We start from the raw sequence: 19161 nt of genomic DNA on the forward strand, positions 1-19161 counted from the left end.
CACCTGGTGGTAACTCTTAGCATTGCTCCCTGATAAACCACAATGAATTCCTGTGTTGGCTCAACGTATTGGGCATAGAATCTTAGAAGGTTAAGAACTGGGAGAGTCCCATGTTATAGCTATATTTCTAACCTCTAAAATACAGAAACCTGACAAAGAATTAAAATTTTTTCTTGCTTCAGTATATTGACATACAATGTTACATTAGTTTCAGGTGTATAGCATACTGATTCAACTTCTCTTTTTGTTATACTATGCTTACCATAAATGTAGCTACCATATAATACTATTAGAATATCACTGACTTTATTCCCTATGCCGCGCCTTTTATTCTTGCGATTTATTCATTCCATAATCAGAAGACTGTGTCACCTACTCTCCTTCACCCATTTTGTCCATTCCCTTATCCCTCCCCAAATATTTTTAAATGATTTGTGAATTCTTCTATCTATATGAGGCATCTCATAACAGGGTAAGGAAAAAGAAAAACAAAAATCTATGGAATACTTATATGAACTAGACATTCTACATAGATTACTTTTCACCACAACCTTGTAATATGGATAATCATATATTTTACACATCATGAAATGGATACTCAGAGACTTTAGGACATTTCTCTGAGATTAAATAAGAAAATAAAAGGTACAACAAAATTCTTTCTGGCTCCAGGGTGTAAATTCAGGCTGTTACGCTACATTTTGCCAAACATTTAACAGACCACCTTTGAAAAAATTAGTGTCATTCCAGTATAGTTTACATACAACATAATTGTATGTTTTTTAACATTTTATGTTGAAATATATATATTTACAGGCAGTTGCAAACATTTTACATCTTCTATAACTATGGTAAAACATGTATAAATTCATGTAACCACTAGTGCAGCCAAAAGACTGTTTTAGCACCACAAAGACCCCCTTTATAGTCACACTGTTTGGTGCTGGTCTCAAACTATCGATGGCAATGCTATGAGCTAGGAGTGCCCATACTGCCTGTACTGTGAGCCCCCATAGACATTTCACCTTCTGGAGCCAATGGTGTGGCTGAACTGGCCCTTGTGGTCCTTATTATGGTAGCAAGACACACCCCATCAACAGCCATCAGGGAACTTTGAAAAAACAAGGTTTATTACTCACAAGTCTTGGAGAGTATCCTGCTTGTCCCTACTTGTCCCAGGCCACACAGTGAGATTGTGGGTAGAGAGAAACAAAGAGAGTGAGGACCTGCGGCTCTGCCTTTATTGGGGTCACAAGTGGGGGGCCTGGCGTTTCTCAGGTTCACTCTTTGGGGAGTGAAAACATGGGAGGGGAAGGCAGGGTTACTCAGATGGTCAGTTATCTAAGTCACCCAGGGCTTTCTAAAAGGGGAACTTCACAGGTGGGGCGGTTTGGCTCTTTATCTGGTTGTGTAGTTGGCAACGTGTGCATTCGAGATGGATGTCTTTGAAGCAAAAAAGCTTAAAGGTGGGCACTTACTTTACAACCAAATAAAGCTGATTGTCAGACATTGATGCTACACACACCCACACCTCTCCCCTCCGCCATTTCTAAACCCTGGCCTCCGTTAATTTGTTCTACAGGTCTATAATGTCATTTGACAATGTTATTTAATTGCAATTGGGCAGTATGTGACTTTTTGAAGCTGGCTTTTCTTCCCTCAGCATAAAGCTCTGAGGCCCATCCATGTTGCTGTGTGTATCAATAGATTATTCTTTTATATTGATGAGTTTAGTTCCACGGAATGGCTGTACAATTTGTTTTGCCACTCACTCACTGAAGAGCATTTTAGTTGCTTCCAGTTTTTATTAGAAATAAAGCAAAAAAATAAAATGTTTTGTGAACAGTTACATACCAGTTTTTGTGTGGATATAAGTTTCCATTTTTCTGCCCTAATATCTGGAAGTGCAATTACAGAATCATAATTATAGTTGCATGTTTAGTTTATTTAACTAAAGTAGTTTGCTAAACTACTTTTTGGAGTGGTGTATTATTTTATATCTTCACCAGCAGCGTAACAGAGATCCGCTTTCTTCACATCCTTGCCAGCATTTGGTATTGCCACCCATTTTTATTTTAGCTGTTTTAATAGGTGTAAAGTGATATCTCAATGTGGTCTTAATTTGCATTTCCTAATGGCTAATGAGGTTGAAAATCCTTTTGTGTGCTTGTTTGCCTTTAGTATATCCTCTTCAGTTAAATGACTTCATGTCTTTTGCCTGTTATTTTTTTTAAGATTTTATTTATTCATTCATGAGAGACACAGAGAAGCAGAGACACAGGCAGAGGGAGAAGCAGGCCCCCTGCAGGGAGCCCACTGCAGGATTTGATCCCAGGACCCCAGGATCATGACCTGAACCCAAGGCAGATGCTCAACCACCCAGTCACCCCTACCCATTTTCTAATTGGATTGTTTGGTGTTCATTTTTTCTTTTTCTTTTTTACTGATAAGTTTTGGGCATTCTTTATATATCCTAGATATGTGTCCTTTTTCAGATTGGTGGTTTGCAAATATTCTCTTCTAGTCTGTAGCTTGTCTTTTCATCCTTTTCATATTAACAGCATCCTTCACAGAGCAAAAGTTATTAATTTTGATGGAGATCAATTTATCGATTTTTCTTTTGTGGATCATATTTTAGGTGCCACATGTAAGAATTCTTCACCAAGTCCTGGGTTCTGAAAATGTTCTCCTATGTAATTGTAGTATTGTGATATAATAGGAAATAAACTTTGGCCTTTATCCATTGGCACACAACTCCTAAAACCCTTGTAATTTCCTAAGTGATAAAGAGCAATCAGAGCATCTTTTGTTATAATATTTAGTTTTTGTTCCCAGCTCCTGAAATAGCTGGAGAATATAAAGGTGAAAGAAGTATCTTGTGTTATTCATTTACAATCCCTTTTCATTCACACCGGAGGTCAGGTTAATGAAGTGACTTTTAGAAAGCCCCTAAAAATAGTGGGGGTGGGGAGGAAGGGTGAGGCTGAGGTGGGGGGCTGAGGTGGGGATTGAAGCTGGTTGCCAGGGAACCAATCCTGTGATTAGAGGGTTGGAACTTTCAGCCCCACTCTCACCCCGGGGAGGGGAGAGGGGCTGGAGATTGAGTTTAATTATTATTATTTTTTAATTTATTTAATTCAATTAATTAACATATAATGCATTATTGGTTTCAGAGGTAGAGGTCAGTGATTCATCAGTCTTCACCAGTGCCTATTACATCACGTGCCCTCCTTCATGTCCATCACACAGTTACCCCCTTCATGTCCATCACACAGTTACCCCCTTCATGTCCATCACACAGTTACCCCCTACCCCCACATCTCTCTCCTCCAGCAACCCTCAGTTTGTTTCTTATGATTAAGAGTCTCTTATGGTTTGTCTCCCTCTCTGATTTCATCTTGTTTTATTTTTCCTCTCTTCCCCTATGATCCTCTGTTTTGTTTCTTAAATTCCACATATAAGTGAAATCATATGATAATTGTCTTTCTCTGACTGACTTATTTCATTTAGCATAATATCCTTTAGCTCCATTCACATCATTGCAAATGGCAAGATTTCATTCTTTTTAAAGGTTTATTTATTTATTCATGAGAGGCACAGAGAGAGAGAGAGAGAGAGAGAGAGAGAAAGGCAGAGACACAGGCAGAGGGAGAAGCAGGCTCCCCCAGGAAACCCTATGTGGGACTCTATCCTCGATCCCAGGATCACCCCCTGAGCTGAATGAAGGCAGATGCTCAACGCTGAGCCACCCAGGCGTCCCAGATTTCATTCTTTTGATGGGAGTAGTATTCCATATATACCACATCTTTATCCGTTCATCTGTCAATGGACATCTGGGCTCTTTCCATAGCTTGGCTGTTGTGGACATTGATGCTATACACATTGGGATTCCGAAGGTGCCCCTTTGGATCACTACATTTGTATCTTTGGGGTAAATACCCAGTAGTGCAATTGCTGTGTGATAGGGTAGCTCTATTTTCAACTTTTTGAGGAACCTCTATACTGTTTTTCAGAGTGGCCATACCAGCTTGCATTCCCACCAATAGTGTGCGAGGGTTTCCCTTTTGGAGACTGAGTTTAAACACTAATGGCCAGTGATTTAATTAATCATGCCTGTGTAATGAAGACTTCATAAAAATCCCTAAAATAAGGGGTTTGGAGAGCTTCTAGGTTGGTGCAAGTGCTGAGAGAGTGGTGCCTCTTGAGAGGACATGGAAGCTCCAAGCCCTTTCCCACATACCTTACCCTATGATGTATCTCTTCCATCTGGCTGTTCCTAAATCGTATTGTACTGAAAAAATTGTACTAACATTGTACTGAAATTTTAACTTGCTGATTTTGTCCTTTATAATAAACTGATTTCATGAGTTCTGTGAGCTGTTCTAGCATATTATTGGACCCAAAGAGGGGATTGTGGGAACCTCTGACTGATAGCCAGTTAGTAAGAAGCCCAGGTGATAGTCAGGGACTTGTGATTGGCACTGAAGTGAGGGCTGTTTTGTGGGACTGTGCCTTTCCCTTTCTACTTGTGCTTACGCCAAGTAGATCAGGTCAGAACTGAGTTATATTATAGGACACCCCGTTGGTGTCTGCATATAATCAGAGAACTGGTCAGGGTGTGGAACACATCTGTTGTCATAAGTAAGGTATGGAGAGTAGTTGTGGAGCAGAGAGGAGAAAGGGATTTTCCTTTTAGTGATCTTCTGAAAAATTTTACTTGTATATTTTACATTTAAATCTATGAGCCATTGTGAATTAATTTTTTTGTACAAAGTGTGAGGGTTAGATTGAGGGTTTTGTTTTTGTATTTTTGTTGTTGTTGTTGTTTTGCTTAGGGTTATTTGTGGTAGGCTGACTAGTGGCCCCTCAAGGAGATCCAAATCCTAATAACTGGAACCTGTGATATTACTTTATATGGCAAGAGGAATTTTTATAGATGTGATTAAGTTAAGGTTCTTGAGAGGGGGATGATTATCCTGGATCATCCATGTGGGCCAGGTATATCCACAAGGCTTCTAACAAAAGGGAAGCAGCAAATCAGAGTGAGCAGTAGGAGATGTGACCACAGACCAGGATGTTGGAGTGTGTAGAAAGGAGTCAGGAGTCAAGATATGCAGGCAGTCTTTACCAGTGAGTACAAAGACAGAATGAAGTATTAGTTCTTTTAGCTCAATTCTTTTTTTTCTTTCCATTACATTATATATTTATGTATGATGCTATATGTTAGTCATATACCTTATATATGTTAAATCACATTTTGGTAAGCTATAAGCAATTTCTGGGTTGTACTGAAATTTTAACGTGTTTAATTTTGTCCATTTGTCATCCATCCATCCATCCATTCACCCCTCCAATAACTACCTACTGAGTGTCTAACTGGTGCCAGTGTAAAGCCCTAAGGATACTGGCGTAAGAAAGGTAGGCTCCAGGGAGGCCTGGGTGGCTCAGCGGTTGAGCATCTGCCTTCCACTCAGGGTGTGATCTAGTGGGATCAGTCTAGTTTGAACTGCAAGTACAGTAAGGGGATCCGGATGGAGTCCCTCATTGGGTTCCCTGCAAGGAGCCTGCTTCTCCCGCTGCCTGTGTCTCTGCCTCCTGCCCCATCTCTCATGAATAAATAAATCTTAAAAAAAAAGAAAGAAAGGTAGGCTCCAGGCTCTGAATCAAGGAGCTTGCCCTCTAGTGGGCAAAAGTAGGCATAGGCATATACTGTGTATCAGTGTGAAAAGGAGAGATGGGCTAAGTTTGTTCAGTAAGTGAGGCCTGAGCTGGATCTTAGAGGATGAGGCAGGAGTTAGTCAGATGACAGTGAAGGCTGGGGGGATAGCAGGGTTGTGGAGAGGACACTGTAGGCAGAAGCACCAGGTCTTGCAGAGGCATGAAGCCATGACAGAACATGGTGCCCTGGGGAAACCTTGCTGGCTGGCTCTGATTGGTGCTTGGTCACTGAGGGTGCTAGTGAGGGAGGAGAATGCTTAAGGAAAAGACAAGGGTCCACTCACAGAAAGCCCCTGCATATCTTGTTAGGAAGTTTGGCTTATCCTGAACACAATGAGGGGCCACTGTAAGATTTAGGCAGGGATAACGTGATCAGATTTGGTTTTTAAAAAATTGTTCTGATGGTTATGGAAGGGAGTTGAAACTGGGGAAAGGGAGAGAAGTTATGAAGTTGCTGTGGTAATGTAGAATTGACAAATGCCTGGACCGGGGCAGGACTGTTGGACATAAAAACAGGATCTTGGTCTTGGTCTGACAGTTACAAGAGAGATAGGACATGTGAGTAGAAAGTGATGAGTTGGATACGGTGAAAGAAGAGACTGTTCCTAAAACCCTGTCTTGGAATTTGTTTATTCATTCATTACAATGGTTCTGTTTGTTGGTTGCCTGAATATATCATCTGCAGGGAAATAGAGACGTGTCCAATGATCTGGTGTTGGTTATGATAATATTTCAGTAAGATAGCATTGTGGATCAACTTTCCCTTGTTTTGTGTAAAATATCTAGAATGGAAGTTGCCTACAAAAATATTTTAATTTCAGCTATTTTTTCCTTTACCATATTGCTCATTCACGGACTGTGTCCTGACATTAGCAGAGGGTGGTTGTGTAAAGAGTAGATGACAACTCATTTTAATATTGTATTGATTGTTTAATGTATTTATAACTCTACCTGTTTCAAGAAGGAATTTGGAACAGTCTAGTTTGAACCACAAATACAATATGGATGAACATAGTAGATACAAAGCAAAAGATTGATAGTCCTGGTTCTCCCATTCACAAGTGGCCATTTCCCTTTTCAACTTCCCAGTGTCCATTTCTTTTTCCTACCCAGTAACAGTACCCTAATTTTTATTACACCTTTCCTTCTCACAGGCCTTGGGACAAGGTGACTGTAGCTTCTAAAGAATTTGAAGCTGAAACTAAACAAAACGCTCCCCACCTCTCACATCTGCCCCTATTGGTTCTGAATGAGTATATTCTCTAAATTGGTCTAACCACAGTAAAGCTGAGGGCTTTTGCTTAGAGGGTAGGAATGTCTGGAGACACGGTTGGTCACAACTGCGGGATGTGGGAGTGCTACTGGCATCTAGTGAACAAAGGCCAGGGATGCTGCTGTTCTTTACAACAAAGAATTGTGTGGTTCAAAATGTCCATAGTGCTGAGTCTGAGAAATCCTGTGCCAATTCCCTGTAGTTTTAGACAGATAGCATCCATGGGAGCCTTGACATTGGCATTGTAGGGAAAATTTTGTGTGTATATCTGTGAGAAACTCTGCATTGTCTAGACTGTAGAGGACACTCCTCCAGGTTATCTGATTCTAAGAAAGCTACTTTGCAATAGCAAACTGCAGGCTATAGATAACTAACAACAATTCAAAGTCATTCTTGTCAACTATCTGCTTGTCCTTCTCTATAGTCATGCAAAGTCTATTCTGTCCAGCAGGAATTCAATTGATGTCCCTGTCCCATTGTGGAATATATTTGCTTTGCCCCCATTGGCATGTTCAGTTAAATATCCCAACTCCATATAAGTTTGTGATTTTTTTTTTTTTTACTTTTCCTTTAAACTGGTTGTAATACCTCACCAATTTTTTCCTTCCTGACAACAAACAATGCATTCGTTTTTAACCCATTTTAAGCTACTTTACCTTTTAAAATTATTTTATTTTATTACTTTAAAGAATTCTCTGTTAATAGCATCACCTGTCTTTGAGGAGCTAAGGGAATGAGAGCACTTCAATTGGAAAACGCTCTGGTTTCAGTAATGGAGGCAGGACCCTGGACTTCCACGGAGCTTCAGAACAATATGTATTTGTCTGTGTGGCCCATTGCTATATTCCTGGTGTCTAAGCAGCACCCAGTAGTAGTAAATGCTCCATAAATATTTGTTGAATGAATATATGAAACAACCGAATTGACACCTTCCGTTTAGGCTGAATAGATTGAGAAGAAAAAGGGAGAGAAAAGGTATGTTCTCTGTGGGAACAAAGGAGGGGAGATTTCTTTAAGGAGAGGGGAAAATTGATAATAGCAAAACATTTGTGTTAAATTTTGTAGGGTCCTAGCGAATTTGGGCCACCTTACATTGCTGGTAGCTGTTTTATTTGGTGCATATTGCATGATCCAGTCTAGGCAGTTGAGCATAATTTCAAAGAACAGGTGGTGACTTCTCTCCTTTCTGGATAGTGTGACTTTGGGATAAGTGTATTTATTTCAAAGACTTTTGGGATAAAAATAAAAGGCATTCATAAACTATGTAAGGTGCAGCACTACTTATATTTTTGGTCCAAGGTGAATATATAAGGGGACAACCTCAACATACAAGGAATAATAGGAAATGCACAAAAAGTAGGAAATGCTTGTTTAAATCAACCAGCTATGTTCCATTACTGAAGAGTGAAAGGTTTGAGCTTTTGAGAAGACTGATCATAGCTTTTGTTGTCCAATAGCTGAAAGGTCTCCTGTTAACCAGGAGAGTACACAGAGATTTCTTGGGACCTGAGCTATAAGGGAAGTTGTTACAGATGGTTCTGGAAAATGCAAAAATTAATCTAGACACAGAGCTTATACCCTTCACAAAATTTAACTCAAAATGGGCCATATACTTAAATGTAAAATGCAAAACTATAAAGCTAGGAGATAACAAAAGAAAATTCAGAGGCCTGTGGCTTTGACAATGATTCTTTAAATGCAGCATCAAGAGCATGATCCATGAAAGAAAAAATTGATAAGCTGGATTTCATTAAAATTAAAATGTTCTGCTCTGTGAAAGACATTGTCAAGAGAAATAGGAGACAAGCCACAGACTGCAAAAACATATATGCAAAAGACGTATCAGATAAAAAAAACTGTTGTATAAAAATATAAAGAACTCTTAAAACTCAACAATAAGAACACAAGCAATCTGATTTAGAAATTGGCCAAATACCTTAACAGATACCTCACTAAAGATCTAAAGATGACAAATAAGCATATGAAAAGATATTGCGATAAAAGACATGTCATCATATGTCAATAGGGAAATGCAAATTAAAACAACCATGAGATAACATTTATTTTTTATTTTTTTATTTTTTTATTTTTTTAAAAGATTTTATTTGTTTATTCATAGACACATACAGAGAGAGGCAGAGACACAGACAGAGGGAGAAGCAGGCTCCATGCAGGGAGCCCAATGAGGGACTCAATCCTGGGTCTCCAGGATTACACCCCAGGCTGCAGGCAGCACCAAACCGCTGAGCCACCCAGGCTGCCCATGAGATACCATTATACACCAATTAGAAGGGTCTAAATCCAGAACACTGACAATACCAAATACAGGCAAGGATATGGAGTAACAAGAAATTATCTTTTATTGTTGATGGGAATGCAAAATGGTACAGCCACTTTGGAAGACAGTTTGGCAATTTCTTACAAAACGAAATCTCCTCTTACCATATGATCCAGTAATTATACTCATTGGTGTACCCAAAGGAGCTGAAAATATATCCACACAAAAACCCACACACTGTTTATGGCAGCTTTATTCATAATTGTCAAAAACTGGAAGCAAATAAGATGTCCTGGGAGCAAATGGATAAATAAACTGGGGTACATCCAGACAATGGAATATTATTCACTGTTAAAAAGTAGTGAGCTATCAAATCATGGAAAGGCATGGAGGAAACTTAAATGCATACTATTAAGTGAAAGAAGCCAATCTGAAAAGGCTACATAGCGTATGATTCCAACTATCTGATATTCTGAAAAAGGCACAACTATAGAGACAGTAAAAAGATCAGTGGTTTCCAGGGATTAAGGGGGAGGAAAGGATGAACAGGCAGAGCAGAGAGGATTTTTAGGGCAGTGAAACTACTCTGTATGATGATACTTCAGTGGTGGATACATGTTATTATACATTTTTGAAATCCATAGAATGTCTAACACCAAGGGCGATGTATAATACAAACTGTGGACTCTGGGTGATAAGTAAATGTTAGGTTCATCGACTGTAATAAATGTATCACTCTGGTGGGGGATGTTTGATAATGGGGGAAGCTATGCATGTGTGGGGGCAGGGAGTATACATGAAATCTCTGTAACTTCTGTTCAATTTTGCTATGAATGTAAAACTGCTTTAAAAAATAAAGTGTATTATAATATTATAATCAAAATGTCTGAGTCACAAACCCAATAAATATTTAGATTATAATTTAGAAAGAAAATTGAACCCTGGGAGAGCCTGGACTTAACCAACCTAAGAAAAACATGCTGAGAAAGTTAGCAACTTGTTTTGTTTTTATCCTCCCTGTGATAATGAAAACAATGCTTGTTTCCTGCACCTTCTTTTCTCATTAGTAGAACTTTATGTCAGGCCACTTAAATGGTGTTCAAAATGTATCCTGCTTTTCTAGTTTGCGGGGAGCGGTGGCAAATGTAGTTGACCTCATGTTTGTTCCTCTCCTCCTTGCACTCTGCCCATGCATGGCGACACCAGGCCCAGCAGCCTCTACCAGAAGTCCATCCCCCTAAGCTCTGGCTGCCTTGAGCCAGGGATCTCAGCAAGGAAACAGTTAGTGTAAAAAACATCAGGAATGCTTTGCAGAGCGTCCAATGTCTGCGGTGTGCTTCATACTTGCCAACAGCCCCAGAGTTACAGGAAAAACACGTGAGATGGAATTATGTTGGTCTATTGTTTTATCATTGATCTTAGTAAAACTATTTCTTAAACTCCTAAAACTGCTTGTAAGCTAATAAAGAGGGAAATTATTCTGTACCATGCCTGAGGTGGAGTGGAGATGAGGGTGGGGAGTTGGAGAATGAGGAGAAGGAGGAGCCAAACCGGGCTAGTACCCTGTATTCATTCATTCTGTGAATTCAGGCACACATTAGTGAACAAGAGAGGCAAGTTTTCTGTTTCTATTCCAGAACGGGGAAATACAGGCAATAAATAAGATTACTTAACATGATGATGTTCAAGCATAATAGGACGATATGATGGGCATGAGGTGGGGACTTGGGGGCTGAGAATTGGGGCAGGGGTAATTTATTAAGCATAAAGGGAAGAGCACAGAGCAGAGACCTGAATGAGGTGAGGAAACCAGCTGTGATGTCTCTGGCTAAAAGGTACAGTCCATTTTAGAAAGGGGCCCTCTGTTTTTTCTGGAGAACTCATTTATATACTGAGGTAGCAGAACAGGTTATTTTCTTCATTTCTTGCCTCCTTCTTGAAGTGAGATACAAACCTATCCCTTCTTTGGGGGCTAGGTACCTGGTAAATCAGACTGATGTTGCTCAAGGTTTCACAGAGACAAATTCTTGGTGTATACTGAGACTATATATAGTCTCTCTCTCTCTCTCACCATATATATTATCTCCATCCTGAGCTAAGGAATAGGATAAATGCTTTGGGCTTCAAAGGGGAGAAGGGCAATGCACAGGCAATAAGGGGGCAGAGAGCAGATGTTGGGTAATTAGATGTTCCCTCTGCTATACAGATGTCAGATAAAATTTTTCATTGGTAATGAGTCTTAATCTAAGAAAGACACTCAATTTAGATACCTCTAGGCAGTCGAAGGAGGAACAAAAGTTTCTCTTGAGTCCTCAGGGTCTAGATTGCTTTCAGCTTAACATAGGCCACATGACAAATTGGCACATTTTGGGGACTCCTGTTCTGAAACCGTTCATTAGTCAGCAAGGATTGCCAGGGCTCTGCAGGCATACTTGTATGTATGTATGGGTCCAGACTCCATCGTGGGATAGTAAGCCATCCCAAACTGTCTGATGTAGAACAACCTCTAAGGCTCGCAGTTCTAAACTTGTAGTCCTGGGGCTTCAGTTCTGATGATAAGATTTCAGCATGTAACAGCACTCCCATCATCTAGGGTTAACTTGTTTCATGCTTATGCGCTCCTTGCTTGCTGACCGAAGTTCCTGGGTCTATAGCAAAACCATCTTCTTTTCCTCGAGATTTGCAGACCACTGGCCTTGAGGAATGAAGGCCCTTGCTTGCTGACCAAAGTCCCTTGGTCTATAGCAAAACCACCTTCTTTTCCTTGAGATTTGCAGACCACTGGCCTTGAGGAATGAAGGTCCAGAAGATAAGGCCTGTCTACATTCGAAAACACTACCACTGACGCCAGCAAGTCCTTCTAGGGTTATGTCCACATACGACTAGCTGCCGGGGCACCCGCTTCTCTGCATATAGTCCCCCTCCCTCTTTTAATGTCTTCCACTTTAAAACACTCCGGCTTCGCCTGATCGGGGAAGACCACCTTTGAGACGTAGTCTATCACCGTCCCAGGTTGCTGGCTTTCTGAATAAAGCAACGTTTCTTTTTTCCCCCCCATCACTTGTCTCTCGAATGTTGATTTTCCAGCAGGGGGCAGCTGCACCGGAGCTGTTCCCTGTCCAATAACAAGCCTGCCAAACCGCATGTGCGTTTCGCTGGGGAGTGTCTAGAAAAGTCACTCTCAAAAGGGGGCGACGTCTACCAGAACAGCGACTGGCCTCAGGACTTGTCCACGGCCACTTTCTTACTGGTAAGAAAAACGACAAGATCAGCTCCCATTCCCTTCTCGGTGGCGAGGGCAGACAAATATCCCCGGGACCCACGCAAGGGCAGCGTAAACACATCTCTGCTAAGTGTCACAACTAGATTCCGATCTCGGCCCCAGCGCGCGCAAGCCCGTCGGGGGCTATTTGCGTCCCAGTCGCTCAGCATTGTGGGACTGGTAGTCCAGGCTGGTGCGTGGGTCTGGACTGCCGAAGCCATAGAACTACACTTCCCAGCAAGGACCCCAGCAGTAGCTGGCGCGGACCGTGTGCGTCAGTCACCAGACTTCCGGACGAGCCGGGGGCGGGCCCGCGGCGGAGGCTGGAGCTAGGCGTCGGGATGCAGCGCCCCGGGCCCTTCAGCACCCTCTACGGGCGGGTCCTGGCCCCGCTGCCCGGGCGGGCCGGGGGTGCGGCCTCTGGCGGAGGCGGGAACAGCTGGGCCGTCCTGGGTTCGCACGTGCAGCCTCCTGGGCGCGCGCAGTCCGGGACCCGCGCCGGCATCGTCAACACAGGTACCTACGGCGGAGACGCCAGCAGGGCCTGCCCGGCCCCCTCTACGATGTCCAAGGCGGAGGAGGCCAAGAAGCTGGCGGGGCGCGCGGCGGTGGAGAACCACGTGAGGGTGAGTGGCTCCCGGCGTGGGGCTTCCGTGCTCGGCGCGATGGGCTCGTGTTGCGCGCTCCGGCTGCTGCTGGAGCCAGGGCGAGGGCTGCGTGAGAGGGGAGAGGGTGTTCCCTGCACCCGGGTTTAGGGCTCCCCTTCTCCTTGCTTCTTAAACGTCTTTTAGATGTGAGATCGATGGGGGGGGGGCGAGTCTCCCCAAAAGTTGAGCTTTCTAAAGGACTCCTTATCCGGCCGGGTAACACTTTGCAAAGTGGCGTCTGGTGGTGCCTGATGTGCTTGGAGTGGCGCTGGAGGGGATTTGCCGTGGGGCTTCTTTACTAACAAATGGAAAATGGTGAGTTCCGGGGCTGCCAAGAGAGCCTCACTTCTCTTTACTACGCAGGGAAGCTGGTGGAGAGCTGGTTTGAAAATCGCTTTGAAATTTCACAACAAGGAGGTTTATCTCGCGCCCGGTGCTGAGTGTGCTCGCCAGTGAAGGAGACAGCCAAAGAGGGGAGACCTGGGCTTTAAACCTCCTGCCTTTGACGGGCTGGGTGGACCCATGAATTCTGGAGAGAGAAAAAAAAAAAGCTATTCTTTAAGGTTAGGGCACAAAGTTTAGCTGTTACCCGCGAGGTCGTGTTGGGTGTGGTGCTATTCTGTGGAGTCTCTTAACCTGAGTGGATTTATTGTCATCTGTCAAGTTAATTATCTTAATTACGGTACTTCCGTGGAGCCAAGTGGAGTATCTCTGCCCTTTGGTGGAGTTTCCTTGGCTTTGTTGGCCTTTTGTCTCTTCTGTTTCTTAGAAAGTGGTTTCAGATTCCCTTTCTCCTCTCATGATAGTTCTTTACATTTGTTAATGCTTCGGTGTACAGAGTTACTTCGCATATAATGATGTTTGATCTTCCGTAGCTTGACCAAGTGGGAGGGACCCAGTGTGACAACCTGTGGGTCAGCATGTGCTGTAGCAGGAATGGCAGAGGATCCTCCGGAACCCAAACGGAGTGACTCCTGTTCCAGTACCCTTCCACCAGTTCCCTAGCTGCTCTGTTTTTGGTGTAGTTTGTTCCAAGTCTGGTTAGTAGTGGAGTTTTCTATGGGAATTCGCAGAGACAATGCAGAATGTGTAGTCTGGCTCTACTATTAGGATTCAGTGTCTCTGCTATTAAATTGGGACAGTAACCTGAAATTTTTAAAATGCCTGTATAAAGGGAATGATTAATAGATGGGTGAACGAAATCTGTACAGCTAGAGAAGTCTCATATCTTAGTATCCCTGTTAACCTGGTTACGTTAATATTTAGTGTTGTAAGTCTTGGTGACTTTCTCTTTATAATGTATTTTGCTTACATAAAAATCTGCAAACCCCCACCTCAGGCTAGAGCTACAAAACACTGGATTCCAGCCACATTATTCTGTGAAATTACCAGGCGATCACGGAGAGATCTTCTTTAGCCTTTTGGAGGCACCTCACTCCAATCTCAGTTGCACCTACTTTCCCTACCAAACTTCTTCCTGAGATGCTAACATTACCTGAATTTTCTATTTTCTGCTCCTAAATGTTGATGTATTCATTTCATCCATTTATCAGGTATTTGAGGGCCTAATGTGTGTCAGGAAATTGGTGTGGTGGCCAGAAATGTGGCTGCAGAGAGAAAGAAAATCAGGGCCTGGATACTTTGTAAACAGGATAATTAATTCAGATCTATATATGAATTAAACATAGTCATGTGCCTAATTATCATAGTCATGTGCCTTAGCTGGATGCCCTTTTTTTTTGGGGGGGGGGCGTGTCTTTTGCTCCATCTAAGCCATGTTTTCCTCTAGTACTTTGTGTCTTGAAATTGTTTACTCGTATAAGTTTATTGAGATGGCCATGTGTGGGGTTCCATTGGTTCTACTTTTGGCATGTTGTTAGAGCTGACCCTTCCCTTTGACCTATCACCTTTCCTAGTTGAGACTCTCCCTTGGCCAGAAGATTACAGTTGCCTTTATCCTGTCGCCTCTGCCAACCTCCCACATCATGCACTGTCATCTTCTGAAGGGCTCATCTGTTCTTGTCATAGTGGCCCTCAGGTGGTCTCATCCTAATATTGGCATAGCATAACTAAAGTATCTGTTATGAGCCAGGTACTGAATCAGATAGAGAGGACACACAGATGACAGACTGTGATTTTTCTCTTGAAGCCCAGTCTTGTTTCTTTCTATAATCCTTTTTCCTCCATGTACCAGAACATTGGAAAATATATACTGGCATATAGCGTGCGTTTTAATATAACTAAACTCTACTTAGAATGTTCTTTCTTGTCCTCTGACCTTGCTGGTTAAAATCATATGTGTCCTTTAGGATTTGATTCAAAGACTCTTTCCTCCTTTTAGTTTTTCCTTAGCTTCCTAAGTTGGGGAAGATGTCTTCGATTTTGTAGCCCTTTATACCTCTTAGAAGTTTAATGGTTTCTTAGGTACTAGTCATCTGTATGTTTATCTCTCCTGTTCCCCTAAACAGTAAGCTCTTAGTGGATGGTTAACCTTATCTTCACCCAGTGTTGGTCACACGGGGGCTGCCTGGTAAATGTTTGTTGAGTTGTGTGGAATGTGGACACAAATATGGGGTTATTGGTGGCCCTTTCCTTAGACTCTCTGGACTGTAGGGTTTCCAGTTCCCTCGCCCATTGGTGTTCCATTGTGGTGACCACTTCTACATCTGGATGGATGGAAAATTTGGTGATTTACAAAAGCTAAATCCTTTGGGTAGCCGCTCTGAACTCAGATCTGCCTATCTCTGGGAGTATAGCCACCCAGGATGGGTTACCATGCAGGGCCATGTTCTCCTGAAGGTCTGTAGCTCCCTTTGTTCTCTTTGGAGCCTGGCTTTGTTTTTTTCTTTTTTCTTTTTTTTTAAAGATTTATTTATTTATTACTGAGAGACACAGACAGAGGCAGAGACACAGGCAGAGGGAGAAGCAGGCTCCCCTGCAGGGAGCCTGGTTAGGGAGGTACTCAATCCCTGATCCTGGGATCGTGACCTGTGCCAAAGGCAGGCGCCCAACCACTGAGCCACCCTGGCGTCCCTGGCTTTGTTTTTTGACTGGCTTAGCTTGAAGAGGTTGGTGACTAGTGACTCCAGTTGATCAGCAGAAGTAGTATTTCCAAGTTAACCTCAACACAGTGAGTGAAGTTCCAGTGTTGCATGTATGACATGTGATTTAGTATTACCCATCAGAAGGGGCCTGCTTCTCCAGCAGAGCTTGTTTGGCAGCTGTCTACTATTGGGCCACCTCACAGGCAGCCTTTGGCTATCTCTGTTTTGTTTTGGCGAGGACACTGATTCCTGGGCCAGTCATTTGACTCCAAGGTAGGAGGCCCTTATGGGTAAAGAGCTTTGGGCCTGGCAGGTCCCTGCAATTTCCTGGCCTCCTCCAGAAGCCAAGGAAAGAGCCTCGCATCGAGCCTGTCTGACTCACCAAAGTTCATCTGTGTGCTTCCTGCCTGCTGGGAGCTTGTGAGTGACATGAGTGTTGATAAAGAGGATTCTGGCAGTTGGATTACTATAGAGCTAGAGCTCTGGGCTTCAGGTCAGGTGTGAGAGTCAGGTTGAGCCTACGTAGGCAATGGTAAATTAAGTAATTTTCTCATTACTTGAAGATGTTTACATATTCAGATATTCAGCTGTTTTGAACATTTTGACATATCATTCACTTGTGTGGAAGGCCTTGCTGTAGAGGTCTGCCCAGGTAGCTAAATGATGACTAGATGCATTGACTTCTTGAGAGCATCACTGAAGATGGAATTCTGACCTAGAACAAGTTCTGCTCTGAGGCTCCTTGGTATTTTTGGTGACTAGGGAACTATGAGCTAGTCAAAGTGATTTCCATCAGCTTTCAAACAGAGGCTGATGGGGTCTTCACCCCTGTAGGTAGGGGAGGCCCAGTTAGAAGTGCTTTAGTTGCTGGAATATTAGCATTTGATTTATTTTTTGTAGCTCCCTCCACATTTGGTCATTTTTTTCTAATCTTTCATAGTTTGAGATGTAGTCTTTGAGAAGGACCATAGAAGATACGGGCCCAGGGGCTGGCATTGGATACCCTGTGGCCTTTGTCCTCTGGGAAGTGAGGGGTGTTGGCTGTAGCTCTGGGTTTGTCCCAAGTTGCCTCCAGGACTTTTCTTCCTCCTACAAAATATTAAAAAACAAAATTCCACTGAGTAAATTTTAAAGATCTATTGGCTTTATTCAGTGATTCATGAATCAGGCAGCATCCAACCTAGCCCACAGAGCGGAGTGCCAAGGAGCTGTACAAAATGAAAGACTTATAGCCAGAAGGGGCAGGCACTAAGAAGTTGTACTAGGCATGAAAGCAGGTTGGTTATTACAACTTTCTTTATAGGGGACGGCAGGGGTCTCTCAGGCAGATAACCTAGCTAGTGCTGATTGGACAAGTCTTAATGGCTTAAGATTTCATTTTGGGAGCAGCCAAAAATCTAATTAAGTCATGTCTTGGTTTGGTGACCTGGGGCTTAGCCTAAGTGACTCCATGTTGGGACTTTTTTTTTTTTTTTTTAACACTTCCTGTTTTGTATCAGGCAAAAGATTTGCCTTACAGTGTGCAGTTTAAGCTGGCTTTACAAAAATGGTCTGTAGGTGAGTACTGGCCAACCCCAGGGGCAGTCAGAAAGGAAGAGCCCCACAAAAAACACAGAGCCTAGGTACACCTTAAGAGTGAAAAGCAGAGTTTTCTAGCTTCAATGACTTTTCACATAAGTTTAATATCTAGAAGACAAGGGACTGACCACAGGCACTGTCAGGCTGGTGGTATCACAGGGAGACCTCGGGGACATCAAGCCCACCATCTAGAGCCTCCCTGAAATCAGCAGAAGGTGGAGAGCCTGAAGTAACATTGAAAGTTACCTTTTCAATTAGAAGACAAACCATGAGAAACCGAAAACTCTGGGAAACAAAGGGTTGCAGAAGGGGAGGGGGAGGGGAGTGATGGGCACTAAGGAGGGCATTTGATGGCAAATCAAATATGTTGGCAAATTGAATTTAAATTAATTTTTTTTTAAGTTACCTTTTCTTTATGGCGGTGCAGTCTGGCCAGCTCCAGGGAACCAGAGGGGGGTACCATAGGACCAGCCAAGAGGGTCCTTGGCTTCACACAGGATCAAAGCCAAATTTGAGCTGGTAGGAAGTAAGAGCAGAGTTTGAATACCATGAGTGATAGAGTATGGCAGACTAGTGTCTGGAGATTCAGTAAGGAAAGGAGAAAGTCTTGTCTTTGCTTGGAGGCTGGGGTTTTTAATTGAGGGCAGTGGCCTCAGTGTATGTGCCTCTCAGGCGTCCAGGAACTGGTCAAAACAAGGTTGAGTGTTCAGGTGTCCTCTCTAAGTCACTTATGCCCTGGAGCCAGGGCCTTGTCTGGAGTCTGTGGTCTTGGAAAACCCTTCGTGATGACCCCGCCCAGTCACTCCTTAGATGTTATCTGTTGTTCTGGAAGACTCTAAAGATATTAACTCCTTGACTTTATACGAGATATGTTATCTGTACCATAAGGTATGTTTAGGGTGGCGGTGCAGGTCCTAGCAAGAATAGAATCATGAAAAAAAAGCAGTGTTTTTTTTTTCATGGAGTCTCTTCACTTTCCCTGTCTCAGGGGAATGGCAGAAGGTTTGAAATACCAGACCACATTAGCATCTGACCAGTTGATGTCAGAAGGTCCCCATTTTGCAAAAGCCTGCCTCAGAATATGGGAAGAGGGTGAGGCTTAGTTAGGATTATGAGAAATAGTCTTTATCCGCAGTAGGGAAATGTGTAAGGGAGTATTTATGAGTACAAAGGTCAAGAAGCAGGCATCACACTACTGAGCCTGCCATTTTAAGAAAGGGGGAAAGTCCCTAAGAGCAGACTAGGAACCGCCAAAGTCAGTTAGACCACAAACAGCAAAAGTGTCAGGGTAGTACAATTAGGAACTAATGTGGAGCTCACTCAGTTCCTAAGCAACTTCCTGCCTGCCAGTCTAAGGCAAA

General features: G+C 42.9%; 1 protein-coding gene across 1 annotated transcript in view; it reads left to right on the forward strand.

The window, feature by feature from the left end:
* Positions 1 to 12104: 12104 nt before the first annotated feature.
* The window catches only part of RPIA (ribose 5-phosphate isomerase A), a 30578-nt gene continuing 23521 nt past the window's right edge, over positions 12105 to 19161 (forward strand). The window contains exon 1 of the mRNA XM_041756725.1: positions 12105 to 13157. Within this exon, the coding sequence (XP_041612659.1) occupies positions 12873 to 13157 (285 nt within the window). The 5' untranslated portion in view covers positions 12105 to 12872. The remainder of the gene's footprint in view (positions 13158 to 19161) is intronic.

Source organism: Vulpes lagopus, chromosome 5 (genome assembly GCF_018345385.1).
Source record: "Vulpes lagopus strain Blue_001 chromosome 5, ASM1834538v1, whole genome shotgun sequence".
Classification (NCBI taxonomy): Eukaryota; Metazoa; Chordata; class Mammalia; order Carnivora; family Canidae; genus Vulpes; species Vulpes lagopus.